We start from the raw sequence: 14,549 nt of genomic DNA, 5'->3' as shown, positions 1-14,549 counted from the left end.
CTGGAGCCCACAGGCCTGAGGCCCTGCCAGAAACTGACTGCCCCCACCACCCCACGAGCAACCCATGACAGAGGAAGATGAGACAATTCAAAGTCTCCACAGCTTATTCACAATCCCCCCAAAAGTCATTTTTTAGAAAAGCAATAGACAAGCAAAAAAACCTGGAATGTAGCCCATAATCAAGATGGACCCGACAGAGTTAAGCACCTTCCCACCATGCTGAGCAAGGCAGTTTACTCAGCTGTGTTGAGGGTTTGAGTGGAATAAGTATTTTTCTGAAGGATTCATTGTATCAGGTACAGTAACAGCAGTGACCTTAACACTAGGAAGGGTGCTGAGTTCAGGTGGCCTGTGTTTTCCTACATTACATCAGAAAGTTTCCCCAACTCTTATTCTTAGAGAAGAATTACTGGTTCCATTTTCAAAGGTGTGCTAATATCAGAGTAAGCTTTTCTCACTCCGTCAACAGCATTTTCTGAGCTGGCCTGCCATGGACTCTGGCTTCCAGACCCAGTCCGGTGAGGTGCTCCTCCATTGTTTCTTTCTGGGATCACGCTGCCCGCGTGGCAGGTGTCTGAGCCCTGGAAGTGTCGAATGTCGAACTAGGTTCAGTTGCCTAGGCTTTCATGGGGAGTCTAACATGATGTCTCAAGGGCGCAGTTTACTTGCAGCCTACAAACTTGGGAGATCCCCCTTTCTCTTCCTGATGGAAAGTACCATTTTCTTGAAACATACCTGCCTTTCCAGTTGTATGAGGGGAAACCCATGATCAAGTCAGAGGAGGTCTGTTGTACCAGGGGTTCTGGAAAGAGCGGGTCAGAAGTCAGCAGGCCGGAAGCTGGTTCACAACTGACTGGGAGCCAAGGGTTACAGGGATTGACTAACTAAGGGTTAGTTGAATCCAGGAGGCGGATTTGACTCAGAGTGAAAAAGACTTTCCAAGTCAGAGTCCCCAGGGTCAGACGGCCCCCCAGGGGCCTTGCAGAGATTTCAAGATGGTGTCAGGTGTTGGGGGAGGCTGCTGGCTGCTCACCTGCGTTACCTGGAATTCCTGCAAAAACACAGATCCCTGGGCCCTGCTGGGGTGGCCCTGAGTCAGCAGGACTCTGAGAGACACAGAATCCATCTCTTCACAAGAGCCAGGCAGAGCTGAGTCCCTGTGTGGTGGCTTCAGGACATCTGCTTCGTCCCTTCCAACCAGGACTCAGCAGGTTGATGCCAGCCTATGCCAAGCTGGAGAGTGTTTAACCTTCTCTCACACGCATGCACACGCAAGCACACACACATGCACACACACAAATACACACACACAAACAGGCACACACCAAACACAGGACTTGATTCTGAGCCCTAGCAAGTTCTTGCGTCCACATGCGTACACACTGTGTACGCACACTGTGATGAACCTGGGGCCGGATTTCAGGCTATGGATCTGACATCAGGGACTTAGAGCTGGGAACTGACCCCCACGATGGGCCTGTAGAGCTGCCTGGCAGTCAGTGGGGCACCTGGGGCCAGTGGGTCACCCAGGAAAGGGAACCAAGGACAGAGGAACCAGCCCTATGTCCAGGAGCCCAGGTCCCCACTGGGCACCACGCGTGTGAGTGAAGCTCCAAGCACTATTGACAAGGTTTTTTAATTTCTTAGTTTCATTAGGAGCTCACAGACTTTGACACGTTGGTTGTGCTTTAGCTCGTGGTGTCTGTTTTTCTTACTGACACAGAGAGAGCCTGGCTGGCGGCCCTAGTGGTTCAAGAGGTGTCCTTGCGTGCATGTCCTTCCTGGGTTTTCAGACTGTGGCTCAGATTCCTCATGTCTTGTGTTAGCTCTTCTGTTTGAGAAGACGTTTGTGTACTCGTTGCTTTTTAATTTTTTTGGTTGCGCTGGGTCCCTGTTGCGGTACACGGGCTTAGTTGCTTTGTTAACACATAGGATCTTAGCTCCTTGACTGGGGATGGAACCCACGTCCCCTGCATTCGAAGGCAGATTCTTAACCACTAGGCCTCTAGGGAAGCCCTGTGGGCTCATTTCTCGTTTGTCCTCCGTGGAGAGTTGCTCCAAGTCACCCACCCAGTTGTTACCAGAAGAGGCCTGAAGTGGACCATCAAGTCCGTTTGTTTGTGGGGCCAGTTTTGTTGAAAACCTGCTCTGTGTGAGATGCCCCCAGAAACAAGACTTGAATGATCCCTTGGCCCCTGCAGCTGGCCGGGGGTCAGACATGTGCTGCCGCAGCCGCTCAAGAAGGTCTCAAGGGAACGGTAGAGGGCCCAGAGGGCTTCAGGGAGGAGGTGGCCCCTGGACGCTAGTGCTGGTACAACAGCCCAGGGGAGACTGGGGGACCAGCAGCCCCCTACTAGCTGGACCTGCCCTGCAGCCCTGCCTTTGAGGGGCTCTGGGCCCAGTCCACAGGCCCGTGTCTATTCATCCACACTGCACAGTAATGCAGCCTCTACACAATGACACTTAGAGCAACAGAGGAAGCTCTTGGCATTCACAGTCTCCTCTCTGGGAGCCTTGTAGGGTCATCCTCACAAGAGGCCTCAGGTTAGGAGGCAGACTTTGGTCTCCAGCCAGCTTCCGGAAGGAAAGGGGTGGTGGAAGTGAAGTTATTTTGGGAATTATTCAGGTTAAATACCCCACTTCCCCCCAAAAAAGAAGAAACAAAAAAAGAAAAAGCATGGTGTGTCTAAGGACACAAAATTAAAAGGCAGTTTTTCCAAAAAGGTGAAGGGATCATTTGAGATCCTCATGGTAAGTGAAGAGACTGTGTTGGTCCAGAGGTGGGACTGGGCAGAAACCCAGCACCCACCAGAGTGGCGGATGGCGGGGGAGGGGGGGGTGGGGGTGCAGGGAGCCGGGCGGGGGGCCAGGACCAGAGATGTTCTCCAGCCCGGGAGCTGATGGCCAGCAGGAGCGGGGCTGGAGCAGCAGGACTCCAGAGGGAGGTGTGGAATCTGGTGGGTTGGGGGAAGGGCAGTGACCTTGCTCAGAGATCTGAAAAAAAGCAGACACCAAAAAAAAAAAAAAGCCAGCCCAAAAGGAACAGAACAGAGTCTTCCCTCAGCAGAATACAAATGACCGCCCTGCCGAGAAGGAAACAAAAGGTCACCACCTCCAGCTGAGGGACGCCTTGGGACAACCCTCCGAAGTCCCAGGGCTGGACTGGCTGCGAAGCCTTTGAAGGACAGGAGCGTCCTTGAGAGGCTCGGAGTCCCTCCCACCTGTCCAGAGTCACCTGGGCAGGTGAAAGTTTGCCGGTGGGGGATGTGTGTTCCTCTCTCACCAAGAGACCCTCCAGGGACCCCATCTTGGGTCCAGCAAGCACGGAGCAGGCTGGAGCTGAGCCCCAGGGCCCAGCCCAGAAGCGACAGCTACAGCTCCTCCGGAGGGCGTGGTATCCTGTGGTCTGTCCAACAGGAGCCCGGCCCTGGCCACATGGAGGCTGGCAGGGGTGGGGAGCTGCCTGGGAGGGCACCCTGGGGCAGTGGGAACCAGGGGAGTGGCCCCAGCCGGGCAGCCCTGGGCCAGCTCAGGGCAGCTGAGGGTCCCACAGGAGAGCACGGGACCTCTGTCCTGTCTGCCATCCTCTCAGGCTAGGAGGCTGGGGCAGGTCCAGAGACGAGGACGGGGTGGGGGTGAGACCGGGGGTGAGGGGGCGGCCCCAGGGGAAGGTTGTAGGCTCCAGGGCCCCTCCCTGCAGGGTGCTGCTCTACCTCACGCCCCAGCCTCTGGTCCAGAGCTTCTATCCTGGGTGCAGCCTCCACAGCCCAGGGTCACCCTCAGGAACCCCTTTCTGAACCGTCCCCCACACCAAGCCCTTCTCTAGGCTGAGGTGACACAGGGCCCGGGTAATAGTTATCTTTGTGTGCTCCCTGTGGGGGCGTCTGGGGGTTGTCCGCCACCCTCAGAGGGGGCTTCCCCAACAGGCCTGACCCTGACCCCAATAGCACCATGGGAAACACCAGCCCAAAGTGTGGGTTTTCACCGAACGGCAGACAGGGAGCTCTGAACAAAGCATCTGCTTTACAACCTGACTATCGTGGTCACTTGATGTCCATCACCAGGACACGTCTTTCCCAGAAAGAGCAGAAGAAAAGATGTCTTTATGCAATCAAACACTTTTATTTGGAATAAGGATCAGAAAAATGAAGGGAACTCCTCAAACGTGTAGGACCACAGGGTCCTCAGCAAGAGATCAGAAAATAATTACAAAAACATTTCGCAGATTAAAATGACTTGAAACTACAACCACTGATCATGATATGTAAACACGTGGAATCACATGAAAGTAAGCAGTCAAATCTTCGGAAGATTTGCTCTCTTGTCTGCTGGGAGTTGGGGGGGATCCATGGCCCACAGACCCCAGTGGCTGTGACTAACCCCTGCCTGGGGCACGCCCTCCCCAGGCACCTGCCAGGGTGAGGACAGCAAGCAGGGCTCCCCCCGCCGGGCTCCTGCAGCCCCCCTCCCCACACCGGTGTCTCAAGGCCACGGGACTGGGGGCTGGTGGTCCCCACTGGGGGCGGCAGTGGTCACCACAGCATCACTGGGGTAGCTGGCGCTTCAGCTGGGCGAGTCTCATGAGGCATCCATCCCGCCACGCCCTTCTGGCAGCCAAGTGCTCGGCATCATCCGGAATCTTCACGCACATGGCCTGGGAAGGGGGAAAAAAAAAGAGAAGGGGAAAGAAGCGTGAAGGACAACTAATTAAGCAGAAGGAAAACCACTCCTATTTGTGCACACTCTTGAATCTGCTTTCAGAGACAGAAGAAGCCTGGCAAACCCTTAACTGATGTAACTCCCCAAACCCGAGGGGGCAAACAGCTCCTCAGGACACGCTGGGGTGAGCTGCCAGCTCTCTGGCCACACTGCTCGCAGGGTCCCCTGTGACCCTGACGGGGCCGTGGACGGTCAGCAACAGGAACCTGGAGGTCAAGGCAAAGACCCCGGCTGCAAGTGACACCTTGTTTCTGCAGGCAGGAGCTCACACACCTGGTGCACCTTCTCAGCTGTGGCCCCAGAGAACTCAGGAACAGGTCCAAAAGTCTTCAGGACACGCTTCATGCCCTCGCTGTACCTGTCACAGTAGCTTAACATACCTGGAAGCAGAAGGAAACAAGAATACCCCCGGGTCAGTGAGCTCTGTCTCCACCCAAACCTGGGCGTGTCCGCAGGGTCTGGCCCCTATGGGTGTCAGCCCCTGTGGGTGTGAGGGCCAGCGGGTGGGACCCGCACCCTGCTCAGCCACACCGGGGTCAGAACTCAGCCTCTCCCAGCAGTAAAGTCCTGAGAAGCGACCTGACCTCCAGGCCCCCACGGTGCCTGGGTTAGCATCTCTCAAGGACCTCGGACAGCCCAGGTCAGCTCTGAGTCCTCAAGTGTCACATGAGTCCTCTTTGCACCACAAACATCTCCTTCATTATGTGCCTACGAGGTCACCTGTGTACCTGTGTACACCACTCAAATGCATTCCCTGAGAACCAAAGATGGCAAGTTCAACTGCATCCATTCCCTACTTGCCTCTTAACCATGGGCTCTAGTTGGTCCTTCATCTCCTGGGCAACAGGTTCTCAACATGGGCTATTTACCCCCACGGGGCAGGCCCGGCTATGGCCGCCAAGTTAGGGCCCCACCAGCCCCGGGGGCTGCAGGTGACCCCCGACCACACGCCTCCCAGCACATCTGCTGACACCGGGCCTCAGTGGAAGACGGAGTCCTAGGTCTGTGGCAGAGAAGCATGCGGAGCAGAGGCTGACCCTGAAGGGGCAAAGGGGACACCTCTTAGGGCAGTGTCAGATGTGCGTGGGGGAGGCTGATTCCAAGAGAAAGCCGTCAGCTGCCCGCACACGGGGTAGCCTGCCTGGACGGGCCGCTCCGCACACACACAGCCCAGCCTGCCCCTGCCTGCCAGGCAAGGAGGCTAGGCCGGTCGGTGCAGGCCTGCGCTCGGGGCAGGTCTCACAGGAGCCCAGCGCAACCCCCCTCCAAACCTGCTGAGCTGCCCTGGCCCTCAGCCAGCCTCTTTCAGAACCAGGGAGACTCAGCAGTTGGTCAGGCAGGCTAAAAGGATAACAGGGAACAAACAAACTGCAGGATGTGAAGCAACCCAGAGCAGGGCTCCCACCTGCCCCACAGACACTGCATGTGCGTGCGTGCTAAGTCCTTTCAGTCCTGCCCGATTCTGTATGACCCCATGAACTGTAGCCCGCTAGGCTCCTCTGTCCACAGGATTCTCCAGGCAAGAATACTGGAGTGGGTTGCCATGCCCTCCTCCAAGGATCACATACACTGCATGATTCACTTAAAAGTGAGAATACTGGAGTGGGTTGCCATGCCCTCCTCCAAGGATCACATACACTGCATGATTCACTTAAAAGTGATCTCCAATGGACACGCCTTAAAAAAAAAGACACATAACTTCTGTGGGGTTAGTTTTTGTGTATCTACATCTGTGTGAAGGCTTAAATTCACGGATTTCAACTGCATTTGGCTCAAATAATTTCCCTTCTCTCTGAGAAGGATGACGCCCACTTTGTCTTAGGAGAGAAAGTGGTCCGATGGGTGAAAACTCAAACACTCTACTTTTCTGACATCAGCGCCTGCACTTAAGCTCCAGACTCTCCCTTTTAAACTGAAGGGTTTCGCTGCATTTACCAGAAGCATGGAGGACAGTTCAGAGCTTGGGGAGGCCCCCCCAACCTCCGCCAGTTCTCCTGGATATGCAGCATCTCTGCAACGTGGAAAATGCCCCAAACACTTGCGTATTTTTGGAAATTAAATGTTTACTTCATTGTGCCTATTCGTAGGTTTATTCAAACTAAAGGTGATACAATCTAGGCACAAACACAGCTTACCCATTTTGAGGGAGCAGATACACCCAACAGAAAACGCTGGAAAGACAGAGAGGAGACAGCAGGCAGGTGTGCTGTAGTTGTGAACTCACCCACTTTCGGGGAAAACGAGCTGCCCTGCCCCTCCTCCCCCACCATGAGCCTCGGGACACAATTCAGGTGCCCTGTTTCACCTCCGGCTACTTCACGTCTCTCCTGGCCCCAGTGAAGTCATCTGAGAATCCCAGGGGCTTTCTTGTACCTTTTCTCCTAGTGCCTTTTATAAAATTTGTAGTTTTAAAAGAGCTTTTCATTTCTTCAGAACAGAATAAAATACAGTAAAACTCTTAAACAATTCATAATTCCTCCCCAACTTGCTCGAAAACCAATTAGTATTTCAGCCCTACTAATATAAGAAAACTTTCTGCAGCAGGTCCTCACCTCTTGGATAAACGCTCACTGTCTGCTAGGCCAGTAGCCTGCACTCACTCCAGACACAGGAAGTTTGTGGCGACTTGGAACCCGTGCTGTGAAGGAAGGTCCAGTGAAGAAAAGTTCTCCCCTCCAATTAGGGTCAAAATGGAGGGTTTTAATTTATTTCCAACTGTAGTTTTGGCTTCTCTACACCATGAAAGCGAGTGGTATGGGAATTACTCTGGAATAATGATCTCACTGACAATGTGAAGGAAAAAAGCCACTTCACCTTTTATCCCACTCAGCTGCCCACTCCCGCCCCCCCCCCCCAATCTTCTCTGCATCCACGCCCTCTGCTCGGTCAACAATATCCGCTTACAAAAACTCACAGAGCTTAGGTTTCTAGAAGACCCTGAGGGACTTTCCTGGCGGTCCAGTGGCTACAAGTCCATGCTTCCACTGCTGGGAGCCCAGGTTTGAGCCCTGGTGAGGGAACTAAGATCTCTCATGCTGCATGGCACAGGCTCCCTCTCCCTCCAAAAAGAAGACTTTGAACCTAACTGCTTAAGAGCTGCTTATACAGAATAAGAAAAGATGGGGCCGGGGGGGGGGGGGGACAGATTCTCATGAGATTAGATTTAGCTCATCTCACCGTTTCTGACTCAAGCCCAGTGTCTCCATCCAGCTTATTCTCACACCACCGCTGTGAGGGTCACGGCTGCTGTACCAGTTTTACAGGTGGGTAAACTGAGGCACAGTGAACTGACCTGCACAAGGTCACGTAGCTTGCAAGTCCAGCAGGGCCCCGCCGGCCACAGCTGGCACTTCACAGGGGAGTAGGCACGCTGGCCTTCTCTTTCTCAGGCACTATTTCATTAGATTAAAAACATATCCTAAAATATCTCTACCACTTCCAGATAAACTATAGCTTTTAAGACTAGTAACCAGCCTTAACCTGAGATGCTGGCTTTATGAAAACTCCACCCAAAAGGAGGCATTCCCGATACGTTTCTGGTGGCACGGTGAGGAATCACGCACATGTCCGTGGTCCTGAGCCAGATCTCAGAACTGACTCCCTCTGCTCCCTGGAATGCTCTGAAGTTGAAAGCTACATCTGTCCACCACTATCACGGTCACCCAATTAGGCTTTCTTATCAGCTGCTTTGTTTGAAAAATTGTCGCGGGCCTCCTTCCTGTCTGCACGCTGTTTGTTCTCGAGTTTCATCAGCTTCTGTTTCTATTTGTTTGAGAATTAACTGTTCTCAGTCTCTCCCTATTGATTTCTTGTGATATCTGAATTATTTTTCTCAAGGAAAAAAAAAGGAAGAAAGAAAAAGAAAAACATGACACATACTTCCAGGCAGCGTCTCCTACATGGTGCTGCGGTCTCCTCAGTTGTAAGAAAAGGCAAGCCTGTTTACAAACCATGATAGCAGCAACCGGCACAGACCCCTTGGCAGCCCCTACCTTCCGCGTTGAGGTGCATGGTCTCCAGGGGCCCGATGAACGCGTACCGCAGGCCCAGGCCATCTGACATGACAAGGTCAAGGTCACCCGGAGACACCACACCTTCCTGAGAGGAGAGAATGGGGTCCGGAGGTGAGCTCATAGGGAGGACAATCTGTTACCATTGGTCTCATCCTCATTTCTCTAAACAGGACCCCAAACACCCCAGAAGCCCTAGAACAGGCTTCATCAGATGTGGCATCACACAGCGATCATACACGAACAAACCCTGAGAAAAGATCAGCTCGTGAAGTGGTTGGACAAAAATTCAGTTCTTGTCCCTACGGTCCCCACCTCCAGTGTCCTGGCTTCTCTAGCTCCCATCACAGCTTCAGGGAAGGGGAGGAGGGGGCACGGGGGATGGGGCGCCAGAGGAAACAGCCAGAAGTGTCCCCTGACATCTAAGACCTGAGGCCATCGGAGGAGCAGGAAAGCCATCCTCAGGCTCTGCCAGCCTGCAAGCCCGGCCTTGCCCAGCTTTTAATGAGTTTGTAGAAGAGTGCTTCTGTGATGAAACACAGCTCAGAGCTGTGTGTTTGCAGAGGTGGGGCTGCCGTTCACAGGGCCTCCACCATCCATGCGTTCCTTTGGGAAGGCCCAGGAACGCGTGGTGACAACCTGCTCGACCCCCGGCACCCCTGGGATGTCCTGGCGCGTCCTCTGCCAAGAGCCGACGCCCCCAGCGGCCTGGGCTCCCTGCCCCTGGTGCCAACACTGGGGTGTCAGGCACCTTGTCAGCAGGAGGAGTCCTCCAAGTTTCCTATTAATTCTAAACCATCCTCGGGTTCACATGACCACTGATGAGAGCAGATCCACTCAGGTCGCTCAAATGCTCAGTCTACCGGCCTTGGCTCGTGGCAGCAACGCTGGGGGGTTAGGGGGGTCTCAGGAGGAAACAGCACACACGAGGCCTGCGGGGCCGCCCAGAACCACCAGAAACGACTGCTGGATGGCAAGGTGCCCCGCCTCCCATGTCACATCTCCGCTGGTCCTCTCCCAGGGCCGCCCTGGCCCCTGGGGATGCTGTGAGAGGCAGCCGGGCGGGGATGGCTGACTCCCAACCCCCCAGCCCTGGTCCCTGGGTCAACATTCCAACAGCCTGGGGTTTTCATTCCAGCACCAAACTGTGAGGGATGTGGATCTGGAGGCCAGCCTGACCTGCGATGCTGTTTGCCTTGGCTCTCTTCTTCCACAACTACGTTCCACACTTTCAGAGCTGACTTCCAAAGATTTCAAAACACCTACAAAGTGAGCCACCCCAGAGCAGTTAATTCTTGATTTGTGTCGTGAGCAGGGACAGTGACCTGACTAGACAAAGGGTCAGAGGGCTTCCCACCACCCAACACTGTCAGGTCCGGAGGACCCATACCTCCTCCGGGCTCTGGGTCCTTCCCTCCTGCTTCATCCACGGAGTGCAGTCAGGTTTTTATCAGTTGCTATTCATTAGCTGAACAAGTTAGGAAAGGGAAAAGTCTTCATGTTTCCTCTTCCTAACTGCTTCTTTCTGCTCCATATGGATTTTCTGAGGTAGACTTCTTTGTGTCTTAGTCGCTCAGTTGTGTCTGGCTCTCTTTGCAAGCCCATGGACAGGCTTCCCTGTCCTTCACCATCACCTGAAGCTCGCTGAAACTCATGCCCATTGAATTGGTGATGCCATCAACCATCTCATCCTCTGTCATCCCCTTCTCCTCCCGCCTTCAATCTTTCCCAGTATCAGGGTCTTTTCCAGTGAGTCAGTTCTTCACATCAGGTGGCCAAAGTACTGGAGCTTCAGCTTCAGCATCAGTTCTTCCAGTGAATATTCAGGGTTGATTTCCTTTAGGATTGACTGGTGGAAACCTCAGCTCTGCCCTGAAGGTCATTCAATTGATTGGATGAAGTCTGCCCAGATTACTGAGAACAATCTCCTTACTTGAGTCAGCTGACTAGATGCTAATCACATGTATCAAACACCGTCAGCACTGTGTGTGACAGAATGACCGGCCCTCTGCTCAGCCGACCCTCACAGGGGAGCCTCGGGCATCCTGGGTCTGGCAGGGAGAGGAGGCAGGAAGACATCTCTAAAATACCCACTGTGGGACCTGGCCTGGACCTGAGGAGACAAGGAAGAACGGGGAGGTCCTGGGGGTCGTGCACAGTTCAGGGATGCAAAATGTGTTGAGTGAGGCAAGCCTGGGGACTATTTCCTCTACTCATCACCAGCTACAGAAATAGTCTTCCTTCTAATCAGCCCATTTTCCTACTAAATTCTCTCATTTAATTCATGTATTTTGGCATGCCCTCATATTCACTTGCTTTTCTCACGTTTCTCCTGCCATCTTTCCTGGTCTCTCTTTTTTTTTAATCCTTTTCTAGAAATTACTAATTCCCAGCTCTTGATCTTCTTCTACTTTGTTTTGCACTACTTTTCACCACACGTGGTCCTGAATTTTCAAGTTTTTCTTGTGCAAACACTTCTCCACCTCAGCCAGCACCACCACCACCAGGAACACACTTGCCCCCCAGGAATCGGGACAAAGTTATATACAAGTTTCCCAGCCCACAACCAGAGCCGACCAGGCTTCAATCCAGTGTTTTGACCAAGGCAAAAAAACGTTTTACTGTTACATGTTAGACAATGAAATTCTGTATCTGAGGGTGAAAATGAGTGAAGCCTGAGATGGTCCAGCATCACCCCCGTCAGAGACTCAGGACAAGGGGTCTCAGGGAAAGAGGCCCCTTGAGGCTTAAGCCCAGATCCCCAGAGACGATCAAGCTGGAGCCAGATGGGAATGACCCTAATGCAAGACGGTAAAGCTCAACTGGGGGCGCCGGGCCCGCCTTTAGAAAGTCCAACTCCACAGCCCGTACAGACCCCGGATTCAGAGCAAGGCAGTTACAGATGGTGGAGTTTAAATTAAGAACTACCACGGTGACAAGGAGGCCGGCTTTTCTCATGAGGAAGCACCTGGAGCCATGAATTCATTCCCTCCACGCACACACACTTGCGTGTTTCCTCTCTACACTCGTTGCCAGGCACACGTGTCTGACGTGCACCTCAAAACTGGCTCCAGAGCAAGATCGAAAGACGTCCCTTCTGCCCGTCCCCACCCACAGCTCCTTCCTGGAGGAGGTGGGGCAAGGACAGGACAGGACTTCACAGGACTTCACAGGGAGGACGGCCCAGTGCTGCCAGCCAGCTCTCATCACCCGAGGCTGGCGGTCCATGAGCTGTGCGTTTTCTGGGAAGCGGGGCGGGGCCATTCCTTTGGGATGACGGCTCCGAGCACCTTGGAGATGAGCTGACTGAACACGCTTAGCTGATGCAACAGGGCACTGGATCATAGCCCTCCCGCCCCTGTGTCCAGAGCCTCAGACAGGATCCTGGGTCAGGGGATGTGATGAGAGACACGGAGAGGACTATTACGGCTGGCAGGGCCCTTGGGATGTGCGGGCCCAAGCGGGCCCAACCCCCGGTAAGGTATCCCTTCAGACGGGTGATCCTGCTGCCCTAGTCATCCTGGGAGAAGGAGCCAGAGGAGGAGACTGACGTGCAAAGAGGCAACATAAGGCAGAATACCTGAAATGACCTTAAAACATCCTACAACAGGGGAAAGGTTAATTTTTTTTCAAAAAGATCAATGAAACAAAATACCATGAAGCTGTTAAAAATGAACACAAACTCAAGTAAAGTATTCTTAACACTAGACAAGTGTTAAGTCTTTCTAACACAAGACTAGACAAGAATGCAGAAAAATAAAAACAATCTAACTCAGGGTGGGGAACAGAAGTGGTATTTTCCCTGTGAGTATTTTTGAGAATAAAGCATTCAGTGGAAATAACCCAAAAAATGAAAGGGAAGGAGAGGAAAGACTTAGTGCCGATCCAAGGGACAGTCTTAAAGGAAATCAGCCCTGAATATTCATTGTAAGGACTGATGCTAATGCTGAAGCTCCAATACTTTGGCCACCTGATGCGAAGAACTGACTTGTTGGGAAACATTGAAGACAGAAGGAGAAGGGGATGACAGAGGGTGAGATGGTTGGATGGCATCACAGACTCAACGGACATGAACTTGAGCAGATTCCAGGAGAAGGTGAAGGACGGGGAAGCCTGGCGTGCTGCAGTCCATGCAGTTGCAAAGAGTAGGACACGACTGAGAAACTGAACAACAAAGGGACAGTCCAGAGCTGTTTGGGCCACAGTGGTGTTACCCACTTCTCTCGTAACAAAGCTCTCAGGAAGAAAAACACCAGTGGTAAAGAGGCCAACAGAAACAAAAAGTCTGAACCTTAAAACCATTCACAGCAAAATCCCTTGTTTGTGCAAATGTAAGTGCACTGGGGCTCGGTGAGGCTGGGACTGAGGGTCCTCTGGAATGAAGCTGTTTACAGAGAGGTTTGATGGCAACCCACGCCAGTGTTCCTGCCTGGGGAATTCCAAGGTCCATGGGGGTCGCAAAGAGTTGGACACAACTGAGGGGCTAACACTTTCACTTTGAATCAAGCAGTGAAAGCCCCACCCCAAAGCAGGCACACACAACCCAGTCTCTGCCCCTCGGACCTCCAGGGCCAGCTCCCGCCTGCACTGGGGGTGGGATGAATAGGCTCCTGTCCAGCTGTTACCTTTGGCCCCCTTCTCTGCCTCCTCTCTTGGGGACATATTCCCACCCCACCCCCCACCCCCACCAGGGTCGCCCGGCCTGCCTGTCAGCTCACACCAGAGGAGCTGAAGCCTCTCACTGCCCGAGCACCTGTGGAAGAGGACACGCAGTCAGGTGTTAGAGTAACAGCACCTCACTTTGTTTTTTTTCAGAGCTGTTAGAACACTAGCATAAATGCTTTTGCTTTAAACACTGTTAGAGTAACCCCAGGCATGCCAGACAGGTTTTTTTTTTTTTAATTGAATGTGTGGTTGGTGTTTTCATTATGTTTATCTGTTAATGGGGCTGGAGTTGTCTCTAAAATAACACATCAGCAGCATGTCTCCTTTGAATAGGGCTTTACTGCTCGCCACTGTGGTTACTCAGAAAGTCACCTCCCATAAAACAGTAAACACTGTTATAAAAATGGTCTACTTCTTACAGACCATCACTGCTGGAAGAGTTCTAATAAACTGACACGGGATCGAACCCGCGTCTCCTGCACTGCAGGCAGATTGTTTACCGTCTAAGCCATCCGGGAAGCCCGAGTCTGCGCAAAACCGCCACTGGCCTTAGAAAAGCTCCTGTAGCCTTCCGGTTCTACAGTTTGTCACATGTGGAATAACTCAGGTCAGCTATGAGTGACCTCTAGTTTCTCTGATTGGCTCCCAGTGGTCAGTGCAAGACATTAAACATTTGCTGAGCCATGGGTGTGCTTCTGATATAGTTCTGGGGCTTCTTAAAAATGCTGAGACCATGGGGTCCTTCCAGACCTATCCTATAACAAAAAACGTCTCCCGTTCCATCAGCCTCGAATGAAAGGCCACTGACAGGAGGCTCTTCCAACTAACAGCTGAGAAAGCAGGTGTCAGTTAATCTGGAGGATGGTAGGGGTCCCCGGGTGGTCCAGTGATTAGGACTCTGAATGTTCACTGCTGGGGGTCCACGTTCAATCCCTGGTTGGGGAACTAAGATCCCACAAGCTGTACAGCATAGCCAAATAAATAAATAGACCATAAATTTATTTTTTTAAACTCTTAAACTTTTTCTTGAGGGGGAGGAGGGGGCATGTGGCTTGCGGGATCTTAGTTCCCAGACCAGGGATGGAACCCAGGCCCTCAGCAGTGGAAGTGCGGAGCCCGAACCACTGGGCCACCAAGGAATTCCCAACCCCTAAA

At 52.8% G+C, this 14,549-nt stretch overlaps 1 protein-coding gene across 1 annotated transcript in view; it reads right to left on the bottom strand.

Moving 5' to 3' along the window:
- Positions 1-4,100: 4,100 nt before the first annotated feature.
- The window catches only part of CRYL1 (crystallin lambda 1), a 52,940-nt gene continuing 42,491 nt past the window's right edge, over positions 4,101-14,549 (bottom strand). The window contains exons 6-8 of the mRNA XM_043478041.1: positions 8,712-8,817; positions 4,993-5,099; positions 4,101-4,654 (exon numbers count right to left, since the gene is read on the bottom strand). Of these exons, the coding sequence (XP_043333976.1) occupies positions 4,544-4,654; positions 4,993-5,099; positions 8,712-8,817 (324 nt within the window). The 3' untranslated portion in view covers positions 4,101-4,543. The remainder of the gene's footprint in view (positions 4,655-4,992; positions 5,100-8,711; positions 8,818-14,549) is intronic.

The sequence above is a fragment of the Cervus canadensis genome, chromosome 9, assembly GCF_019320065.1.
Source record: "Cervus canadensis isolate Bull #8, Minnesota chromosome 9, ASM1932006v1, whole genome shotgun sequence".
NCBI classification, from domain to species: Eukaryota; Metazoa; Chordata; class Mammalia; order Artiodactyla; family Cervidae; genus Cervus; species Cervus canadensis.
This window is presented reverse-complemented; position numbering and strand designations above follow the sequence as displayed.